The sequence below is a fragment of the Corvus brachyrhynchos genome, unplaced genomic scaffold (genome assembly GCF_000691975.1).
Source record: "Corvus brachyrhynchos isolate BGI_N302 unplaced genomic scaffold, ASM69197v1 scaffold56, whole genome shotgun sequence".
Taxonomy (NCBI): domain Eukaryota; kingdom Metazoa; phylum Chordata; class Aves; order Passeriformes; family Corvidae; genus Corvus; species Corvus brachyrhynchos.
In genome coordinates this window covers 7,825,826-7,844,381 of record NW_008238664.1, presented here as the reverse complement: position 1 = coordinate 7,844,381, position 18,556 = coordinate 7,825,826, and the positions used below count along the sequence as shown (strand labels likewise).

Genomic DNA, 18,556 nt, shown 5'->3' with positions numbered 1-18,556 from the left:
GCCTGGCCGGCTGTGGACCCTGCGTCCGACCTGTAACCCACCAGCGGATTCTCGGCTTCGAGTCGCGAAGAACGGAGGAGACCGCGTAGTGAGAGGGCAGCCACAGGAAGACATTTCTTTGCCTGCATCTTTTCTCGGTCATGAGATTTTTATCCAGCGGATTTATAGCTCTGCTCTTTAGTTTGTATGTCTTGAGTACCAGCTACCTGGACTAACGTGTGGAAATTGGCAGACAATTTGCCAGTCTCAAAAATACAGTTTCAGGCCTTTGTGTGAGCTTCATGTTCCTGTAGCAACAGTTTTGGGTACCGAATGTAGTGCTTTGAACAGTCAGAGTTTTCTTTGACCAGTAATACAAGCACTACTTTTATCATTAATAAAGCATGTTGCTTTTATTTTTTAAAACACTAGCACTTTGCTAATGTTTAGCAGTTGGCAAACAGCTGACTTAATTGGAATTATTGTCCAAGAAGGGTCTGCTGGGGTCACAAACTTCAGTTTTCTATATCTGCAGGAAGCCACAGAGATAAAAGTTGGGTATGTCCTAAGATACTAACTGTTGAGGGGAGAACAAACCACATACAAAACAGCCTTAGTTTAATTTTATAGAGGATGCAGTTTTTTCTTTTTTTGATGCCTGTCTTGGCCATCAGAAACCACTGAACAAGAAAATCTATTCCCACACCACCATTCTGCCTTATTCATGTTGCAGAAATGATTTCCAAAGAGACATAATGATAAAAAAAATCCTGTTGCAAAGTTTTATGCCTGCCTTGTTAGTAGATGATGTTATTAAAAATCAAGGTAATTCAAAGATTGCATTAAAGCAGAACTGACTTCCTCTTTCTGTTGGCTAAATACAGGGGTATTTTCTTTTAGTCTAAAAATAACGCCTTTTTTTTCAGGTGCTGCACTTGAGTTTTCAACATTTAATCACGTTATTACTTTTATTATCAACTGACTTTTAAAAGAGGCAGAAAGCTGTGCTTATTTGCAAAAACGCCCGTCAGTTGGGTTCAACAAAATGTCAATTTCTGTCAAAATCTGTTTGGCTATGTTCTATCATATTCTTTTTCCCTTCATTTGAAAAGTGCTGTGGAGTGGAAGAATGCTAATACAAAATGCAGAGTATTTCTGGGATTAGGAAATAGCTAATGCATAAGGATTGTATTGTACTACTTCTGCAGTTAAAGCTTCTCAGCACTAAGTTACAGAAAGTCTTGTGTCTCAAGAGCCCTCACGTGACTGAAGTCTTCCCTGGTTTGCCCTCTTTAGGTGGATAAGATAGTGGACCAGCTGCAGCAGTTTGTTCAGAGCTACGATCTGGCTGCCCTGCGGGATTACTGGAGTTATCTGGACCGACGCCTTTTCAGCCGTTTGGAAGACGTCTATCGGCCAACAGTGAACAAGCTCAAAACCAGCTTATTCCGATATTACCTTGTCCATGCTATTCAGGTAGTATTTGATTGTTAGGCTTCTATTTTATAAAGATCCTGGTTTCTGATACCAAAGCAATAAACTACCCGTGTGAGCCTCTGACAGGCCTGCTGGATAAGGAACAAGCAATTCATATGTCATGGTCAGGAGTGTAGTAAGGAGTTTGATGCAGACTCACATGACAAGCTTGTGTGCAGGATAGGGAAATTCAGGCAAGAGGGAAGCATGGTTTTCTGGGAGCAAGATAGTCACACTCCCGTAAAGACAGATTCCCCTCAGAAAGGACAGCTGTACTGCTAGCTCAGTCCTGCTCAGTTAACTTGGATACTGGCAGAGAAGACGAGGTTCAAACTGGAACAAGGAAATATGGGAGAGAAAATGGATGTCTTTTTGCTTGCTTTGAATTGAAAAGAATGAGCTTAAAATGGAACAGAGGTTTTTCTGTTCAAACCTTGTAAAGTCAGTGGAGTATGTTCTCCCCTTGATTCTTCCTTCTTGATTCCATTCCCTGATGGAAGATCTTTAATGATGGGTGTTGGTGGAGGAGTCAAAATCTAATGCATCTTTCTAAAAGTGTGTTTTTTCATGTTTTGTTTTGCCATGTGCTTACCCTGAGGTGTGACAGTCCTGTCTGAATAATGTGTCAGATGGAAACCTTTTCAGGCTGCAGCTGCTGTAGACTTGAGTAATTTGAATTATACTTTGGTCCTGTATAAGAATGCTCATGTCTCATTGCACTGGTTTAACTGGAAATCAGTGTGTTTGGTTCAATTGGTCTCAGCCTTTAAACAGGATTGTGGTGACTAGAAACAAGGTTGGATTAAGTGCATTTGTGAGCTTTTCCTAGTGTATTTGGTATTCTTTTGTTTCCTGATGAATGTTTAACTAACCACTTGTTGTGTCAGATGGTGAAAGTAGTTGTTACTGTGTTCATAACAAAAAGCAAATGTTCCTAGACCTAACCTGGTGGCACTAACAGAAGTGTGAGCCCTGTTCTTCTTGCTGTGTTTCAGAATGGCCGCAATGACAAGGCGCAAGAGTTTTTCCTCAAGCTGGCCTCCGAGCTCCAGAACCAGGCAGAGTGGAAGGATTGGTTTGTCCTGCCCTTCCTCCCTGCTCCAGATTCCAACCCCACCTTTGCCACCTATTTCTCACGCCAGTGGGCAGATACGTTCATCGTGTCCCTGCACAACTTCCTGAGCGTCTTATTTCAGTGCATGCATATCCTTTTTTGCAACTAATAGTTAAATCTCCCTTGCCCTGGTGTTATACTGTTAACAGTCATGCCAAGAATATAGTACTACAGAACTTCCTGTTTTCAGGTGATTTTTTATAGCCAAGACTTAATAGAAAGCTGGTGTTTACCAGAGGATGTTGGAATAGTTACTGCTCAATTATCTGATGGTATGCTGTATTCCCTGGGCACAAACAATCGTGGTCATTGCTGATGCTGAATCATCCCGATGCTAGTGACTAGAAATCTTGTGCACATCTTGTTCTGAAATGCTTTTACTCTTTGCTTGACATAGTACAAACAGGCATACAACCTTGGGCCATAGTCCATGACTGTACTGGCATCTTCTCTTAGATCCTTCTTTGCGTACATTATGTTCACAACATTGCCTAGTGACAGCTCATTATAATAGAGCAGTTGATTGTTGGCAGAAATAAGTGTTTTGCCCCACACTACAGAGTTCTGTCTTACTTGTTTGTTGATGGGCAGGCTTATGCTGCAGCTGGAAAACAGCTCATCTTGAACTGTTTCTTCAGTGTACAGGAAAGCAGTAACAGAACCTGTCTTGTCCTCCACTTCTGACTCTAGAAAGAAATAATCTAAAAATCCTTGCAAAGTCCACATGAAATAGTTTGTGCAACAGCAAAGTAAAAAGTTGACTTAAGGAATTAAGATGTTGCTAATCTTCTGGTCATGCACATACTTTTTGCTGATTGTATGGACTGGGCAGCTTTGTTTTTACAGGTAAACAGCTGGTATGGAGTGCTGGCTTTTAGAATTAAGCCAGGTGCACACAAGTTACTGCCTCGATTTTCTTTAACATTGCTTACCAGTTCCAGTCATACTGAACTTTGAAGCTGAATGTCTCAGGAGCAGTCTCATACAAGAAGAAAATGAATCGTTGCGGCATAAGGTCAGAACTGAGATCACTTTTTAGCTGCTGACTGACGCTGTGAGTTTTGTAAAATTGGTTCCATCAGTTCGAGAATATTGTAACTGTTCAGTTTGGTGCAGTTATTCAAAGGCAGATTCTTTAAGTGTGCTGTTTTATTTTGATTTATCTTTCAATCGTCTCCAGCAAGCTTAAGGTTGTGATCATATTGTGAAATGTGTGTTTAGGATATTCCCGTCCCTCTGCTGGAGGTGATTGTCCCCCCTCCCTGTGCTGTCTGACAGGTGACTGAATACTATACAAACTCCTTTTCTGTTACACTGCAAAGCCAAAACAAGGTGAAACTAGTGGTAGGTTAAGGGTGTATGTCATAGAATTATAGAATGGGTTGGGTTGGAAGGGGTGTATGGCTGATTTTGTGAATAGTATTCCGTCACTTCCAGGTTTTAGCTGATAGAGCAATAGAAGCTATAGAAACGGGCAGTAAGTTCTGGCAAAGAGACAGGAACTGTTACTTCTGAAATGACTACTTCACCATGTTTGATGTGCACTCAAAGCAATTTAGACCAACTAATGGAAATGTGAATGTCTGTTTCCCAATTCTAGATCTTACAGTAAGCCATAAGAAGGGTCGATTGGTTCAGACAAAATATTGCCCAGCTCCATGTCTTGTGTTTGACAGTATCATCAGCAGATACTTAGGAGAGGGTGTAACATGGGTCAGTCATTTCTGAGTATAACTTCCTATTAGATTTATAAAATCTGCAGTTTAAGAACTTTCTAAACTGTAGATCACATGTGGATGCTCACATACAAGTAGGAAGGCTTATTCATGTAAGCGGAACTTTAATTTCACTTCCTCAGACATACCAAATAAAAGCTGTTTCTGTATAAATACTTCAGTAAAGTTTGGGCTTTGCCTCCTGTGTTACAAAACATTGTTGTATGTTGTGCTTTCTGCTTTTACTGTTTTAATAGCTGTTCAACACTATCCTAAAAATTGAAGTAAAATAGAATCATTGATTTCAAAAGGAGGCAGTTTTGGGGGGAAAAAACCTGAGGTTTGTCACTGAATTGTATGGAGTTAGTTCAGTCAGACATTGACAGGAGGGTTCTGCAAAGATGGTCAGTGAATAGGGACAGCAGGATAAGAAATAGACATTTTTGAAATGGAGCTCTTTTATTTCCTCCAATTTTGTATTCTTTACTTTTAGTCAAATTAAAGCTATGGTTGGTGTTCTGCATGTTGGTTGATATCATTTGCAGTCTGGATAAGAGTTTTCTGGCAAATTGACAGAGCTAAAACTAGACTTTCCCTTTTAGAGAATTCCTCGGGTCAGAGGAGGAATCAGCTACCTATAGAATACAGGTTTTAAAAAAAGATGTGAATAAATACTGAATTTTATGGTAGCGGAAATTAAGTACTGATTCTGTTTTATGCTGCTGGAACAATGCAAATACATAAATAGCAAGCTAGATTTCTAAAGCTCATTTTTCTTCCTGTATTTTCTTTCCTTAAATACAAGATAAAAAGAAAAAGAATTATGTCTGAAAAACAAATGTACAGAAGCAGAAAAGCCTGAGGAACTCTTTGTGTGAGTAAGAGTCACAGGCATAAACCACATCTGTTCCAGAAAGCTGCATCCTGAGGTTCCTCTCTGAGAAGCAGAAAAGCCTGAGGAACTCTTTGTGTGAATAAGAGTCACAGGCATAAACCACATCTATTCCAGAAAGCTGCATCCTGAGGTTCCTCTCTACTGAGGAGAAAAAGAGACAGTTTTCTTTCTCCATAATGTGGAGATAAATCTCATTGTCATGCTTGGGAAGGAGTTGCACAGGGTATGGACCTGGATTTCAGGGTGACCTTGGTGCACCCTGCCAGTTCACCAAACCCTTGGCTGTGGGAAGAAGATTACCTTCTAGGCTCCATGCCTGCATTGCCCTAGCCTCAAACTGCCTTCACAGAGAGGGATTGGTAAGCTCTGCCCTGCCCAGCTCTTGTTTCCCAGCACCACTAATGTCCCCACAGCTACAGCCCGAGGAGAGGAGTGAAGGGTTTTAAGTGGCTTCAGTTTCATGTGCGTAAAGTACCTACCGGTTGTTTTGACTAATTGGACTGATGTGGTGCTCAGCCGGTCAGAGCAACTTTTTTCCTTCCCCACCCTTCCAGGGCTGTTGAAATAAAAGGAATAAACAACTTCAGTGAGTGGGAAGGAGGTGAATCTCAGTGACCCTGTGTTCACTTGGCTCTTTTCTCGTGTTGTAGCTGTTTGCTCTGCAGGCTGAATCCTCCCGCATGAAGAAAGAGGAACTGGAGGTGGAACAAACAGTTACGCATCACAAGTTGCCTGCATATGTGGCCAACATGGATCGACTAGGGGACTCTGAACTGTAAGTGCCTGCAGGAGAAGAGCTGGGGACAGGCTTTGCTGCTTTTGTTAGGTCAAGGAGGTTCCTGGAGGGTCATTTCCTTGTCCCCTGCCCTGGGAGTCAATGCAGAAAGACATCCTGGCAGAAATTATGGTGACCTAAGTAGGTTTAATGGAATTCATGACAGGCGTCTCTCCCATCATTTGGGAAGTTCTTGCAAACCAGTGAGAGCCCAAACACACATGGAAGTGATTCTGCTCTGCTCTCAGCATTGCACCAAGGTGTTCTGGGCATCTAGCATGTTAGCAGTACAGTACCCTGCAGTATTGTTCAAATGAAGTGGACTGTCTCTTGATTCCAATTTACTGAGTGCCTACAGTGCCATAGGTGAGTGCCCTATGTTGTTTTGTAGATACTGTTACTGTATGACCCAAAGGGATTCTTGTTACACAGGGATGTTTTCTTGCTTTTGCAAAGTCAAGGGAAAAGGAGCTTCTCTTCTGTGAGGCTCAGTTATGCACAGAATTCCCCATGAACTTGCTGCAGTTAAAAGTGCATTTTATGACTACATCTCTTGTATGCCTATCTCTGGAAATTAGGCAGCATACACAGTGATACAGCTTCTTTGATTGCTATTTTTTTACCCCAGTGTCAGGCAAAGCAAGTCTGTGTGTTTGGATTCACTGTGTTACTGAGGCTTTTCTTTCCTTTCTTTTAAAAGGATCTGAAAGCATATGTAGCTCAACTACAAGTTACAAATAACGCTGTGGCTCAAGTTTCTCATGTGCTTCTTTCACTTGTATTGGGACAGGAGCAGGATTGATTAAATTATCCTGTTGCTGGTGACAGATAGAAGTTGTAGCAGGTACTGCACACAAAATGTTTTAACCTAAAAGCTGTCTGATTCAATAGACTTAAGTGTCTATTGAACTTATCTTGGTAATGGCTCTGCAGTCTTTGCACAGGACAGGCTACAGAGTTTAGTTTGTGATACATTTTTTTTAACTATGTGGAAAGCCCTGATGCTGTCTGCATGTATGGATGAGTGTGACATGAGGGATGGGATAATTTATTCCTGTATTTATTTTTGTCCATTTGAATTAGAAAAACTTGCCTAAGAAGTGATATTTCTTCTGTGTGCAACTTGTCTCTTAGTCTGAGGGCCAGTTCTGTTTGCTTATTTTCATGTCTGTGCTTAACTCAAAGCCCAGGTTTGGTAGAACAGTTCCATCCTTGAAGAGTGGATAGAGACAGTGAAGCATATTGTATTCCTCTTCCTCTTGCTGCCACTCTGCTCTCAGAGGAAGCTGTAGCAGAGTGAAGTCAGATGGTTGTATTCTGGGAAGCAGCTGCTGATTTTGGCATTGTGGATTGAGATGGGAGGTGTTTATAATCATGGAAATGGGCTGTAACTCTCTTATTTTCTTTGGGTCTGGATTTTGAAATATTGAGGGCCTGTGCTGTAAAACTGTTGAACATAACTTGCTGATTATCAAAGAGTGTCCAGTGAAACACTGGATGCTGAATGTCTCTCAAAGTAGGTCTGTTTTATGTTTTGAATTGGGAATCCCATCTGAGTAAGTTCTACAGAAATCTGAATTCCCCTGCCTTTCCCTTAGGGTCTTTCTAAACAAACCAGATGGAGTGGAAAGAGTTTTAGGTGGCTTTAGGGTTTACAGTGGATTCAGCAACAGTTTGATCTCACTGTCTCAGTGGCATCTCTGAGAAGTGAGCTTTTGGTTACAGTAACTATAATGACCTGCTTCAGGCACTAACAGGATATTTTCAAATAGTTTTTAAATGCATAGTGGTGCATTGGCTTGGAAATGAACATCTGTTGTCCAGTGGTTCAAACAGCTGCCACTTCACTTAACTGGGTGGCCTTTGATCAGGTTACCTCGCTACACTTTCATACTCTCTTTGGTGATGTTTTGTTTTTTTCACTAGTGATATGACCTGCAATCAGAGGAGTACAGCACATTCTCTTCAGTCCCGGGGAGGCTTTCTGTCCTCTTTTCTCTCCCAAAGTAAAAAGGGCCCTTCCAGACCAACCCATTCAAGTGGGGCTTCTCCAACGCAGACTGGCAATATGCTGCTAGGGAAGAAAGAACCAACAAATCACCAGGTAATTCTCAACTGAAAGTTGCTCAGTCTCCAAGGAGTTAACTTGCAGCATGGCACTGCTCCAAGGTTTTGCTTGCACCTGAAAAATTAAATGTCCTTTCCTGCCTTGCAAACGTATGCTGGGCCTGAATGCAGCACAAGAACAGCGGCTGTCTTCTAAGAGCTTGTGGAGCCTTTGCAGGTGCTTCGTTGCTTTGCTGCTGCTTTTGCTCTTTGTTCTGCAGCCTGGTACAAGCATAACTTTGCCCAGTCACTTCTCTGCCTTCCAGAGTGCCAAAGGAAAAGAAGGAACAGTGAGCTGTAAGGACGGAAAGATCCCCTTCAGTGGTTTAGTGGCAGGCGAGTCCAGTTCCCTGCAGCAGCGGCAGAAGCGCTTGCAAGAGCATGGGAAAGAAAGGAAGGAACTGTTGTCGAAAGGGACCTTCCAGGTACTGGTCAGCACTGCAAGGCTTGGAAGCAGAAGGCTGGTATTTCTGTAAAACTTAAGTGGTGAAACAAGTGCCAGTGTTTCCTTTAAGCTTTGGAATTGCTAGGCAGAAGTAACTGTATCAAAGGTTAATGTCTGTAGTTAATCAACTCCATCTGCACTTCGTTTGTTTCTGTGTCCCTGGAAGGTAATCAGTACTGGCATTTCAAATGGAAGAAGAGTTGTCCTTTGTCTCCATGTTTTTCAACAACCTGGTCCTGAGGCTTCGTTAAGGTTTCATTCACTTTTAATGGCTGTGTTCCAATATCTTGTTAAAATCTCCATTCCTCAGTGGCAATGAACTTGGCTCACTCATTCAACCAAAGTGAGTTCTGTTCCTGTAGGTTCCTAGGCTGATTTATGCAGGCTCTGTGTGGGATGATGAAAACTAATGGAAAATTTTCCTGGATAGGAGTGGAAGTTGCTTTCTTAGCAACATTTTCTTTTTGGAGTTTTTTGCACTTTATTGTTGCAGTTTTGCCTGGGGGTGTGCCCTGCTTTAAAATCTAATGAAACAATAAAACTGTGTCCTGGATTTTAACTGCTGAAGGTCAGCAGACTACTTCTGTTCACCTGTGTGTTGTCTGGCTTTTAGCAGCCATGTTGTCAAAAAAAAATACAGAGCACAGGCAGCATCTCAGCCATTGTTATTTTGTCTGTATGAGACATTCTGCGGTGTGGAGAGACAGTGCTGAGGGACTGTTGCCCATTGGCCAATGTGTGGCTGTTCTGTGTGTGGGAGTGCTGTTTTAAAGAGATGTTACTCTATCACTCAGCATTCAAGGCCTTGAGAGAACTTTTTTCTTCATGATTCATCTAAAACACTTTCAGCACTGGTTGGAAAATTGCAAAGCCCAATTTCCCAGTAAGTTTCCTTTGACTTTCCTTTTTCTATGATGTTCCAGGTTAAGGCAGTGATTTTTGGGCTGTGTAAAGATTGGTTCTTGTGCTGTTGGGGAAGCTTGATACTCTTTAACTTTCTCTTGTACTCAAAGCATGTGAGCAAAAAGGAAACTGAAAGGTGGCACTGTTTCTTTCACGTGAATGTCATTCACTGGTTGTTACCTCCCCACACTAACTAGCAGAATAATTCTTGGATTTATTTCCCAATCTTTTCCAGCTCTGTGATTTCAGATGATTTGATTATGCAATGCTTGATCCGTTGGTCACGATGTGAGGCTACTGTAAATTAGGCAAGCATGTGTTACAGAACAGGAATTCAAATCCATCAATACCAATACCATTTAGGGACACTTAGTTTTCTTATCAAAAGAATGCTAGCAGGTGATTTACCTCCTTATGTGCTGTATCTGCTTCTTGTTCAGCTTCTGGTGGCAAGAGAAAACTAAGCTGCTTCCAGATATTTCTGCCGTGCAGATCTTGTCTCACCCAGATACTTTCACCTCCTAAAACTCCGTTTGTTCTGTCTGCCCTGTCAGATTGGGTTTTAAGCTTTTGGACTCATGTGTCAGCTCTACTGTTGTCATCAGTCAGTTGGCTGCAGTGGTGGCTCCAGTGTGCACCGTCTAAAATCTCTGGCAGATGAGGATAATCCATCCACTGGGGTTTGAGATCCAACAAGTTTTTGTGCAGGTTTGCTGAACTGTATAGTATACAGACTTAACTTACATTGCTGAAGACAAGAATTCCTTGAAATATTTTGATTTACTTGTGAATCTGTGCTCTAATGGCCCATCTAAATGGACCTCTGATATACCTCTGGCTGAAGTATGCTAGAAATGTTGTGGTTCCTTTAATTCTTACAGGAAAGTATATAGCTGGGCACATGGAGGGGGATATAAGGGACTCAACAACTAAGCAGCTCATATAAAATAGTGCACTTGTGCAACACGTGGTCCTTGTGCTCAGAAAGGTCCCTGGCAGAAGGAGTGTTGGGCTGACAATGCTTCTGTTTTGTTGCAGCTTCTTTTTTTTTTTTCTCCCAGCAGGCTGGGATAGCTGAGGAGCTTGATATGGAGCTGCTTCCTTGTATTTCACACAGGATTTCTTCCTTCAGGGCCAAAGTGCTGAGAAGAAAACAGATACTAGCATAGCTGAGGCAGAACCATGCTCAGATCTGCATGCTGAGCAAACAGAGACTTCAGCCAAAGTTCCTGGCAGCAGTGCAGAGGCTGTGGGGGTTCGGCAGGAACAGCCTTTCATCGTCCTGAGCCAGGAGGAGTATGGGGAGCACCATTCATCCATCATGTACTGCAGGTAATGCACTGGCAGAAGAGGGCTCTCTTGTAGAAGCCTCTGCAGGAGGATCAGCTGTGTCTGGCCTCTTTCTTCCAGTCTCTGTTCTGTCCAGCACGTTGGACATGTGCTCTCAGTTGTAGGGCAGTCAAGCTGGTGTGACTGAAAATAGCATGTAGCTTGTGCAGTGAGAATGGACAGAGATTTTTGTGACTGGGCAATGCTAGCCAGGAAGAAACTCTCTTGGAAAGCAGGATGGTATTGCTTAAGGGCATTATGCTTTACGTCTGGAGCTTAGTGCCCTTCATTGTGCCAGTTACTGTGAAGTGAACAGGAAGTGGTGCAAAGAAGTTCTGATTCCTGCAGAAGGAACTCGTGTGTGGCCAGGAAAGGAAGGATTAGCGGATTGCATCTAAGAATTTGGAGCAGAAAAATATCCCAACAGTTTCATTCTACACACAGGGTTGATTGTTCTGGACGGAGGGTGGCCAGCTTGGACGTGGATGGGGTCATCAAAGTCTGGTCTTTTAACCCCATAATGCAAACTAAAGCTTCATCCATTTCCAAATCTCCATTGCTGTCCCTGGAATGGGCCACCAAGCGTGATCGGCTGGTGAGTAGTCTGCATGTGGAAGCACAGCAGATGATTTGGGGCTGTGTTGCTACGTGTTGCATGTTCACTTCTAGACAGCTGTACTGTGGATAAGATTGAGGCAGCGGTTAGTTTCCACTTTTAGTGGGACACGGGGAACCAAAGCCTCTAGGGTCTAAGAAAAACTAGAGTGGGGAGTGTATGCTTTGTATTGAGCAAGGAGTTCACCACCACTTGCCCTGAAACAGAAATTCCCAAGCTGCAGTGTGGGTACAGCTGCAGGATAGAAGTTGTTCCTTTGAGAGAAGTGCCTGACTTCACACAGATCACGCAGCAACTTGTAAAGACAGGCAGAGGCAACTGAGTACAACAGCCTGTGGGAGGCCTGCAGCAGAGACCTGTGGAGCTTTACTCATACCCCAAGCCAGCAGCAGAGAGGGGGAAACAGGGTTGTGGGGGTGGCATTTTACTTGTGCAGGTGTGAAAAAAGCTCCATGGCTAGTTTTAGACTGTTGTCTTAAGAGCTGAGGGTTTGTGTGTGCATAAGGAGCTTGTTTAAATAACATGGCAGTTTAAATGTTTCCTATATCCCTTTTTCTCTAGTTCTGTTACTAGAGAGGACCCTTAAATTATATGCATTCTTCTGAGTCCTAGAACTGTTGCTAGTGTTTCATGCCCTCCCTTGGCAGATACAGGGCTGTATGAGAAGGCTGGCCTGCAAATGAGGCGGCATTTTTCCCATTTTGGCACTGACAATGTGTGGCTTGCTAACCCCAAAATGCCACCTGTGAAGAGCTGGTGCTACAGCTCATCTCTTCTTTTGCTTTTAGAAAGCAAGCTGTTGATGCAGTTGTTGTGCTTTGTTTGTTGTGATGATGTTTCTTCTGCTTTGTGGAATTTATTTCCTTCTTGCTAATAGAAAGATTCTTCATTCTGAAATACATGTGGGATTGATCAGCAAACTAGGCACTGAAGTGACAAAGATCTGTCTTGCTCGATTTTTCTTTTATAATGCATCTCTCTATGATTTAAATTTTAATTGAAATTGTAACACCACTAATAAAGCATGTGTGAGCTCTTCTGGATGATTTCATCCTCCCGTGGGTGAAAGGAGTTGGCTTCCACTTGATTTTCTCTTTAGCAGACAGTTAACAATCTTAAGCCTCTCTGTCCTTGGCCCCTAGATATTGAGATTCCATCCATGTTTTGCATCCTATAATGTTGAGCTGTGATCTAGGAAGTGGCATTTTTGCCGCCTTGGAGCCTATTAGATCTTTTTCTCACTGGAAGGGAGGGTTTTAGCTCTGACTTCTGTGGCTCTGGGGTAGTCCTACTCAGTATGATTGCACAGGAAGACATGATGTACCATAATGAAGTAATATTTAGTCTGAAAGGATAGATAGAAAAAAATTATTAAGTCTTGGTGGTTGTTGGACAGCGTCATTGTACTGTTCACTCACACTTTTTCCATCTCCCTGCTGGTTTCAAGCTATTGCTTGGCAGTGGGGTTGGGACGGTTCGTCTTTATGACACAGAAGCAAAGAAGAATCTCTGTGAAATCAGCATTGATGAAGACATGCCCAGGTAACTCTGGAATACTGATTTTTATATATAAATATAAATAAGTTGTGTTGGTTTTAACAGTGAACATCTCAATGTTCCTGCTGCTTTTCTGCAACTGCAGGACAATCCAGCCTTCATCTAGAGGGCAGTCCCTGCCTGAGCAGCGTAAAACTGCTCAGTTAAATGGGAGACACTCAAAATATGTCTAAGCACATGAATCCTGCCCTCCTTTACAGTGCACCTTGTCTTGCGGGGTCTTAATGGGAGAGCTCGTAGGTGAGTGTTTTGCTTGAGGCAGCTGCAGGAGAGAGGTGATTCAGACCATGTGCCTGTGTTTCAGGATCCTCTCGCTTGCCTGCAGCCCAAGTGGTGCCTCCTTTGTCTGCTCTGCAGCAGCCCAGAGCCCCATCTCCCACATTGACTTCTCAGTAATCAACTCTGGGGGCAAAAGTGTGAACCAAGTTCCTGGGAAGCTGCTACTGTGGGACACTAAAACGATGAAGCAGCAGGTACTTGCTGGGTTTCTTTTCCTTTCTCAGTCTGCTTGCTGAGAATGAGTGTCTTCTGTTTCAATGTGTAGGAGCCCTCTTTCTAAATTTTGCTGACTTTCTTTTCAACACCCTTCTTTTTCCTCCTTCTTCCTTTCCCCTCTGTCACATTCAGGATAAAAATAAATAATGTAAGTAGATGCTGGATTGGGTGAAGTTTTTTTTTTTTATTGGTGCGTTGGGGTTTTTATGAGGGATTCTTCAGAATAGTCCATGGCCTTGTTTCTATCCTGGTTGCACAGTTTGTGACTGGAAATATCCTGAGTGGATTGGCTGATGCTTTGCTCAGGCTTTCTCCAGTTGAGCTATACTGAAGGGGTTTTGTTGCTGCTGTTTCCCCTGTCTTCCTTGTTTTTAAGTGAAGTGCTGTCCTTGACATGTAGGAGAAAGCAACATACTCAATCTAATGCCTGCCAGAAGCTGGTTTTGCAACCTTGAGGCCATGGCTGAGAAAGCGATGGCTTGGCTGAGATGAATTGCTGGTTTAGTGTCACACTAAAGTGCCACTGCCAGACCTTGAAGTCTGTAGTTATTAGAGGTATAGGGCTCCAAACCAGAGTTCTTGTTACTAAATACTGTCTTTTCTTTCTTCCTTCCCCTGGAGTTCAGCTCTTCAGCCCCCCCAGCTCCATTTCTCAGCATTAATGCAAATTTTCCCTTTCAGCTGCAGTTCTCCCTGGAGCCTGAGCCCATTGCTATTAACTGCACAGCCTTCAACCACAATGGCAACCTGCTGGTCACCGGGGCTGCAGATGGGATTGTTCGTCTCTTTGGTATGGTGGGAAAGGACCTGGGGGTATTGGTTGATAGCCAGCTGTGAGGCCAGGTGGCCAAGACTGGCATCCGGGCTTGTATCACAAATAGCATGGCCAGCAGGACAAGGGAAGTGATTGTCCCCCTGCACTTGGCACTGCTGAGGTTGTATCTCAAACAGCACATTCAGTTTTGGACCCCTCACTACAGGAAAGACATTGTGGGGCTGGAGCGTGTCCAAAGAGCAAAACCAAAGCTGGTAAAGGGTCTGGAGCACATGAGGAACAGCTGCAGGAGCTGGGGTTCTTTAGCTTGGAGAAAATGAGACAGAGGGGACACCTTACTGCTTTCTACAACTACCTGAAAGGAGGTTGTAGCCAGGTGGGTGTCAGTCCCTTCTCCCAAGTAACAAGGGATCAGACAAGAGGAAACAGTCTCAAGCTGCATCAGGGGAGGTTTAGATTGGATATTAGGAAAACTTCCATCACCAAAGGGATTGTCAAGCACTGGAGCAGGCAGGAAAGTGCTGGAGTCACCATCCTTGGAAGTATTTAAAAGATGTTGTAGATGTGGCACTTAGGGGTATAGTTTAGTGGTGCACTTGGCAGTGCTAAAGTAACAGTTGGGCTTGATTATCTTGGAGGTCTTTTCTAACTTACATGATTCTGTGAAACTGAGTAGTGAGGTGGCCCCTAGTCCTCAGCTGGCTGCCCCTAGTACCCTTCTGCCAGCAGGGAGGCAGCTGTGGGATATGCTTGAAGACCAAGGTGGAAGCTATTGTCTCTCCTCCACAGGAGCTCTCAGGAGTGAATTGACATAGACTTTTTCTGGAGGACATTGGCTGGAGACCCTGGTAGTACTGCTGGATTTGTTGAGTTAATTTGCCCTTAAGCTGTGTGGTCTTGGGCTGTGTCAGGTAGCAGTACCACTAGAGGCTGAGTTGTGTGGAAAGGAATTAATGTGAGACCTCACATTTAAATGCAAGGGCTTCACATCAGTCCTGCTTCTGTGAGCAATTTCTCTTTCTCAGGTTTTTGTCCTCTTCAGCCTGTGCTTGCAATAAAGGCAGTTCATGCCTCTTACCTTTGAATGGGGAATCTGCTTCTGGCACAGGTCGAGGCTGCAGTCGCAGGTCTTTGGGACGACAGAGCTGTCAGCAGCTGGGAGGATGGGCAGGATTACTAAGGGAGGAGTGCCAGTGGTGCTTGGATGCAAAATGTTTGCAGTTGACAGTGAGTGTGTGAGCAGCCCTGTAAAGCTGAGTAGATACAATGATTTTTGTGGCCAAAGTGAAAGCCATGTGTGGGAGTATAGGCACAGGGGGCTGGGAACTGGATTGGGCTCCCCCAGGCTGGTTTGGAGGGCTGTCACAGAGAGCTTGGGAACATAAAAGGCCTCCCTCTCTTCACCTCAGCTCTGTGTGAGTACAAGGAGTGTTCAGTACTGTTCTCCCCTCAGATATGCAGCAGCATGAGTGCGCCATGAGCTGGAAGGCACATGATGGGGAAGTCTACTCCGTCGAGTTCAGCTATGATGAGAACACAGTCTACAGCATAGGCGAGGATGGCAAGGTAGGCTATGGGTGACTTCCTACTGGTCAGCTGGCAGGGAGATCACTTCTGGAGTCTCCTCCATATAGTGAGGACAAGCATAAAAATACGCTCAGATCCTGGATGATCTGTGGGCTGCTAACTGTAATCCTAGGTGTGCAGTACCACCCTGCTCCATGCTATCTGCAGAGAGAGTGGCTGAAAAGTGTATTAATAGTTGGAACTGTCTCGGACCTTGTGTGCAAATCCTGCTGTTGGTGACATCCCCTTCCTAGATAGTCCATGTGAGGATGACCTTTCTCTGCCCCTGAGATCACCACATTTGAGATCTGGGATTCACAGGGAAGCAGATCCTTGACCACTTTGCATGTATCTCCTTGTCCGCAGCTCCCTGTTTATAATAAACAATTCAGTTTCTGCAGTTACATAGCCTTCAGCAGTAGAGGTGTGGCTCAGGGAGGGACCTTGGTTGAGGAGTTAAGCAAGTTCTCACCAGAATACTGCATGCAATGTGGAAGGACACATAGGCAGTAGTGCTTGTGGAAGGCAGGGCATATCTTTGCCTGGATACTAGGCACTCTTACAGCATTTGCAGTCTGTGTTTTATTAATACAGCCACTTAGATACAGATGTCAGAATGCCCTGTTCTGTTTGTGAGGAATACCTACTTGACTTAAAAGGAAAAAAAGGTGACTCTACTTGCATCCCAGTTAATTTCATTATGGGCTTTTGTCATCTCTTTTTCTCATTCCAGTTTATTCAGTGGAATATCCACAAAATTGGCTTGAAGGTGTCTGAGTATGACCTTCCCAGGGAAGCTACAGGTCCTTTTATTCTGTCTGGGTACAGTGGCTACAAGCAAGTCCAGTTCCCACGAGGACGGCTTTTTGCTTTTGACTCTGAGGGCAATTACATGTTGACATGCTCTTCTACTGGGGGAGTAATATTCAAGGTAAGTCTCAGAAGTGGTGGAGAGTACTCTTAAGTATCCATACAAGCTTTTGTTAATTGTGAGAGTGCAACATCAGCCACTGGAAGTTCTTAAGCAGCGCCTACTCATCTTTGCTCTGTGAAAGTTGCTGCTCAGTTTCACACAGTGTGCACTTTAGCAGTGTGTGGTGTACAGCAAGTGTTTGGGTCCTCTGTAGGTAGCTGGAGTATGTGTGCTCCTTCTTAAAGCTTAGGTTTTTGTGTCCCAAGTGCCTAGGACAAAGTTTTAATTACTTTTTAAATATATGGATGCATGCCAGTTCAATGCAAAATGTGTGATTGTTAACTGGTGCTCATCTTCAATCTGCCTTCTGTGCCTGCTGATTCTATGTTAGACCCAGCCTGATTCTCTTCCCTTATTGTGTACTGAAATTAAATGAAGAGTAAGGCTGAATGGTTCTGGGTGCCCAAATTTTGGTGCTTCAGTAGCAAGTGTTACTGATCACATGCTCATGCTCTTCCAAAGCAGATTAGATGACATTTGTACTTTGCATCTGGGGCACTCAGAGCACCTGAACTAACATGAGCTATATCTCAGGCTTATGTGCTTCTCATCAGTGTGTGCTCTTAGCCTGCTTTGTTCAATTACTGCAGTTCAGCTGATGTCAAAAGTTGAGCTGCTTGAGAACACCTGCTTCTCTAGTGAGACTGGAAACTTCCTTTCATGTGTGTGCTACACACATCTCAATATCTCTCTGATTTTCTGCTTACTTATGCATGCTGTTAGAGATTCGGAGTCTCTATCACACTTTGGCTTGTCTTGTCAGGTGCACTGCTCCCACTGCAGAAACTTACCTCCTTAAAATCTTATGCTTTCCTTCTTTTTAGTTAAATGGTGAGGAAAAGGTTCTGGAGAGCTGCCTTTCCCTGGGAGGACACCGAGCTCCTGTTGTCACAGTGGATTGGAGCACAGCCATGGACTGCGGGACCTGCCTCACTGCTTCTATGGACGGGAAAATTAAATTAACAACCTTACTGGCTCAAAAGTCTTAACCTGGACAGTACTGAAAGGGGAAAGAGCAATAGACTTGACAAAACCAGTGTTAACTCACAGGAACAAACTGCATGGGAGAGAAGGCAAAGCAAAGTCCCTCTTCTCATTGTAGCTTTTGCCTCTTGATAACTACATTTGCCAAACTGCTGTGCAACAGAATGCCAGTATGGGACTGGATCAGTGGCAGCACTGAAAAATAAGTCTCCACTAATCCATTGAGGCAGCTGGACTTCCCTCTGTTAGGGAGTCTTGAGTAGCACGTGGGTAGAAGGCTGGGGTCACATCAGGGTTTTGCAGAAGGTGAGGCTGGAGAAAGCAAGCATGAGGCAGCACAGTGCATGACGATAAGATGACTCAAACTGGAAAGGCTGATGAGAAACCAGAGTATTCTTTGGGTATAACATTTGTTGTTATGATTTTGTTAGTTTGTTTTTATTTGGTTTCTTTTTTTCCATAAAAAGAAAATATTCCCTTGCACTTGAGCTCTATGCTTTGTCGAGCAGTTGCTGCAAAACATGGAGGGTGGCTAGGGCAGTGATGTGCCAAGTCTCCTGCATGCAAAAAAGGCCCTTGTGCTTTCATGAGTGCTTCCAGCACCACACCAGGGTGAACCAGACATCCAGGAACAAAAATAACTCTTGTTTGGATGTATTGTGTTACCTTGCCATAGGTCTCTGCTACTAACTAGAGCAGAAATCCTGAGTCCAACTTTGAAATATTTGCGTTGGAGTTCAGAAGCTCCATAATGCCTAGCAGCTACCTGATGGCGGATAGGAGGAGGGAGGCCAGAACCAGTCTGGCCCTATATAGAGCTCTGTCACTGGAGCCGTCTCCCACTAAGCCCCCC

General features: G+C 43.8%; 1 protein-coding gene across 2 annotated transcripts; it reads left to right on the top strand.

Moving 5' to 3' along the window:
• The first annotated feature begins 51 nt into the window (after nt 1–51).
• On the top strand, nt 52–18,186 carry WDR91 (WD repeat domain 91). 2 transcript variants are annotated; one of them, XM_017738015.1, is made up of 15 exons: nt 52–137; nt 1,276–1,455; nt 2,451–2,658; nt 3,502–3,584; nt 5,830–5,954; nt 7,881–8,058; nt 8,327–8,485; nt 10,526–10,740; nt 11,182–11,332; nt 12,801–12,895; nt 13,215–13,383; nt 14,087–14,195; nt 15,634–15,746; nt 16,480–16,677; nt 17,544–18,186. In XM_017738015.1, exons 3-15 carry the CDS (start codon nt 2,655–2,657, stop codon nt 17,706–17,708), a joined length of 1,764 nt encoding a protein of 587 aa, XP_017593504.1. In that variant the 5' UTR covers nt 52–137; nt 1,276–1,455; nt 2,451–2,654; the 3' UTR covers nt 17,709–18,186. The 2 variants fall into 2 exon arrangements, with proteins under 2 accessions (XP_017593504.1, XP_008634882.2); XM_008636660.2 differs by having other exon boundaries at nt 53–137; nt 10,541–10,740.
• The last annotated feature ends 370 nt before the right edge of the window (nt 18,187–18,556 follow it).

What these genes read in the sequence shown, in the direction of transcription:
- WDR91 (XM_017738015.1), top strand. An exon ending in CCACCAAGCGTGATCGGCTG is followed by an intron (nt 11,333 to 12,800) that starts GTGAGTAGTCTG and finishes GCTGGTTTCAAG; the next exon opens with CTATTGCTTGGCAGTGGGGT. An exon ending in CTGGGGGAGTAATATTCAAG is followed by an intron (nt 16,678 to 17,543) that starts GTAAGTCTCAGA and finishes CCTTCTTTTTAG; the next exon opens with TTAAATGGTGAGGAAAAGGT.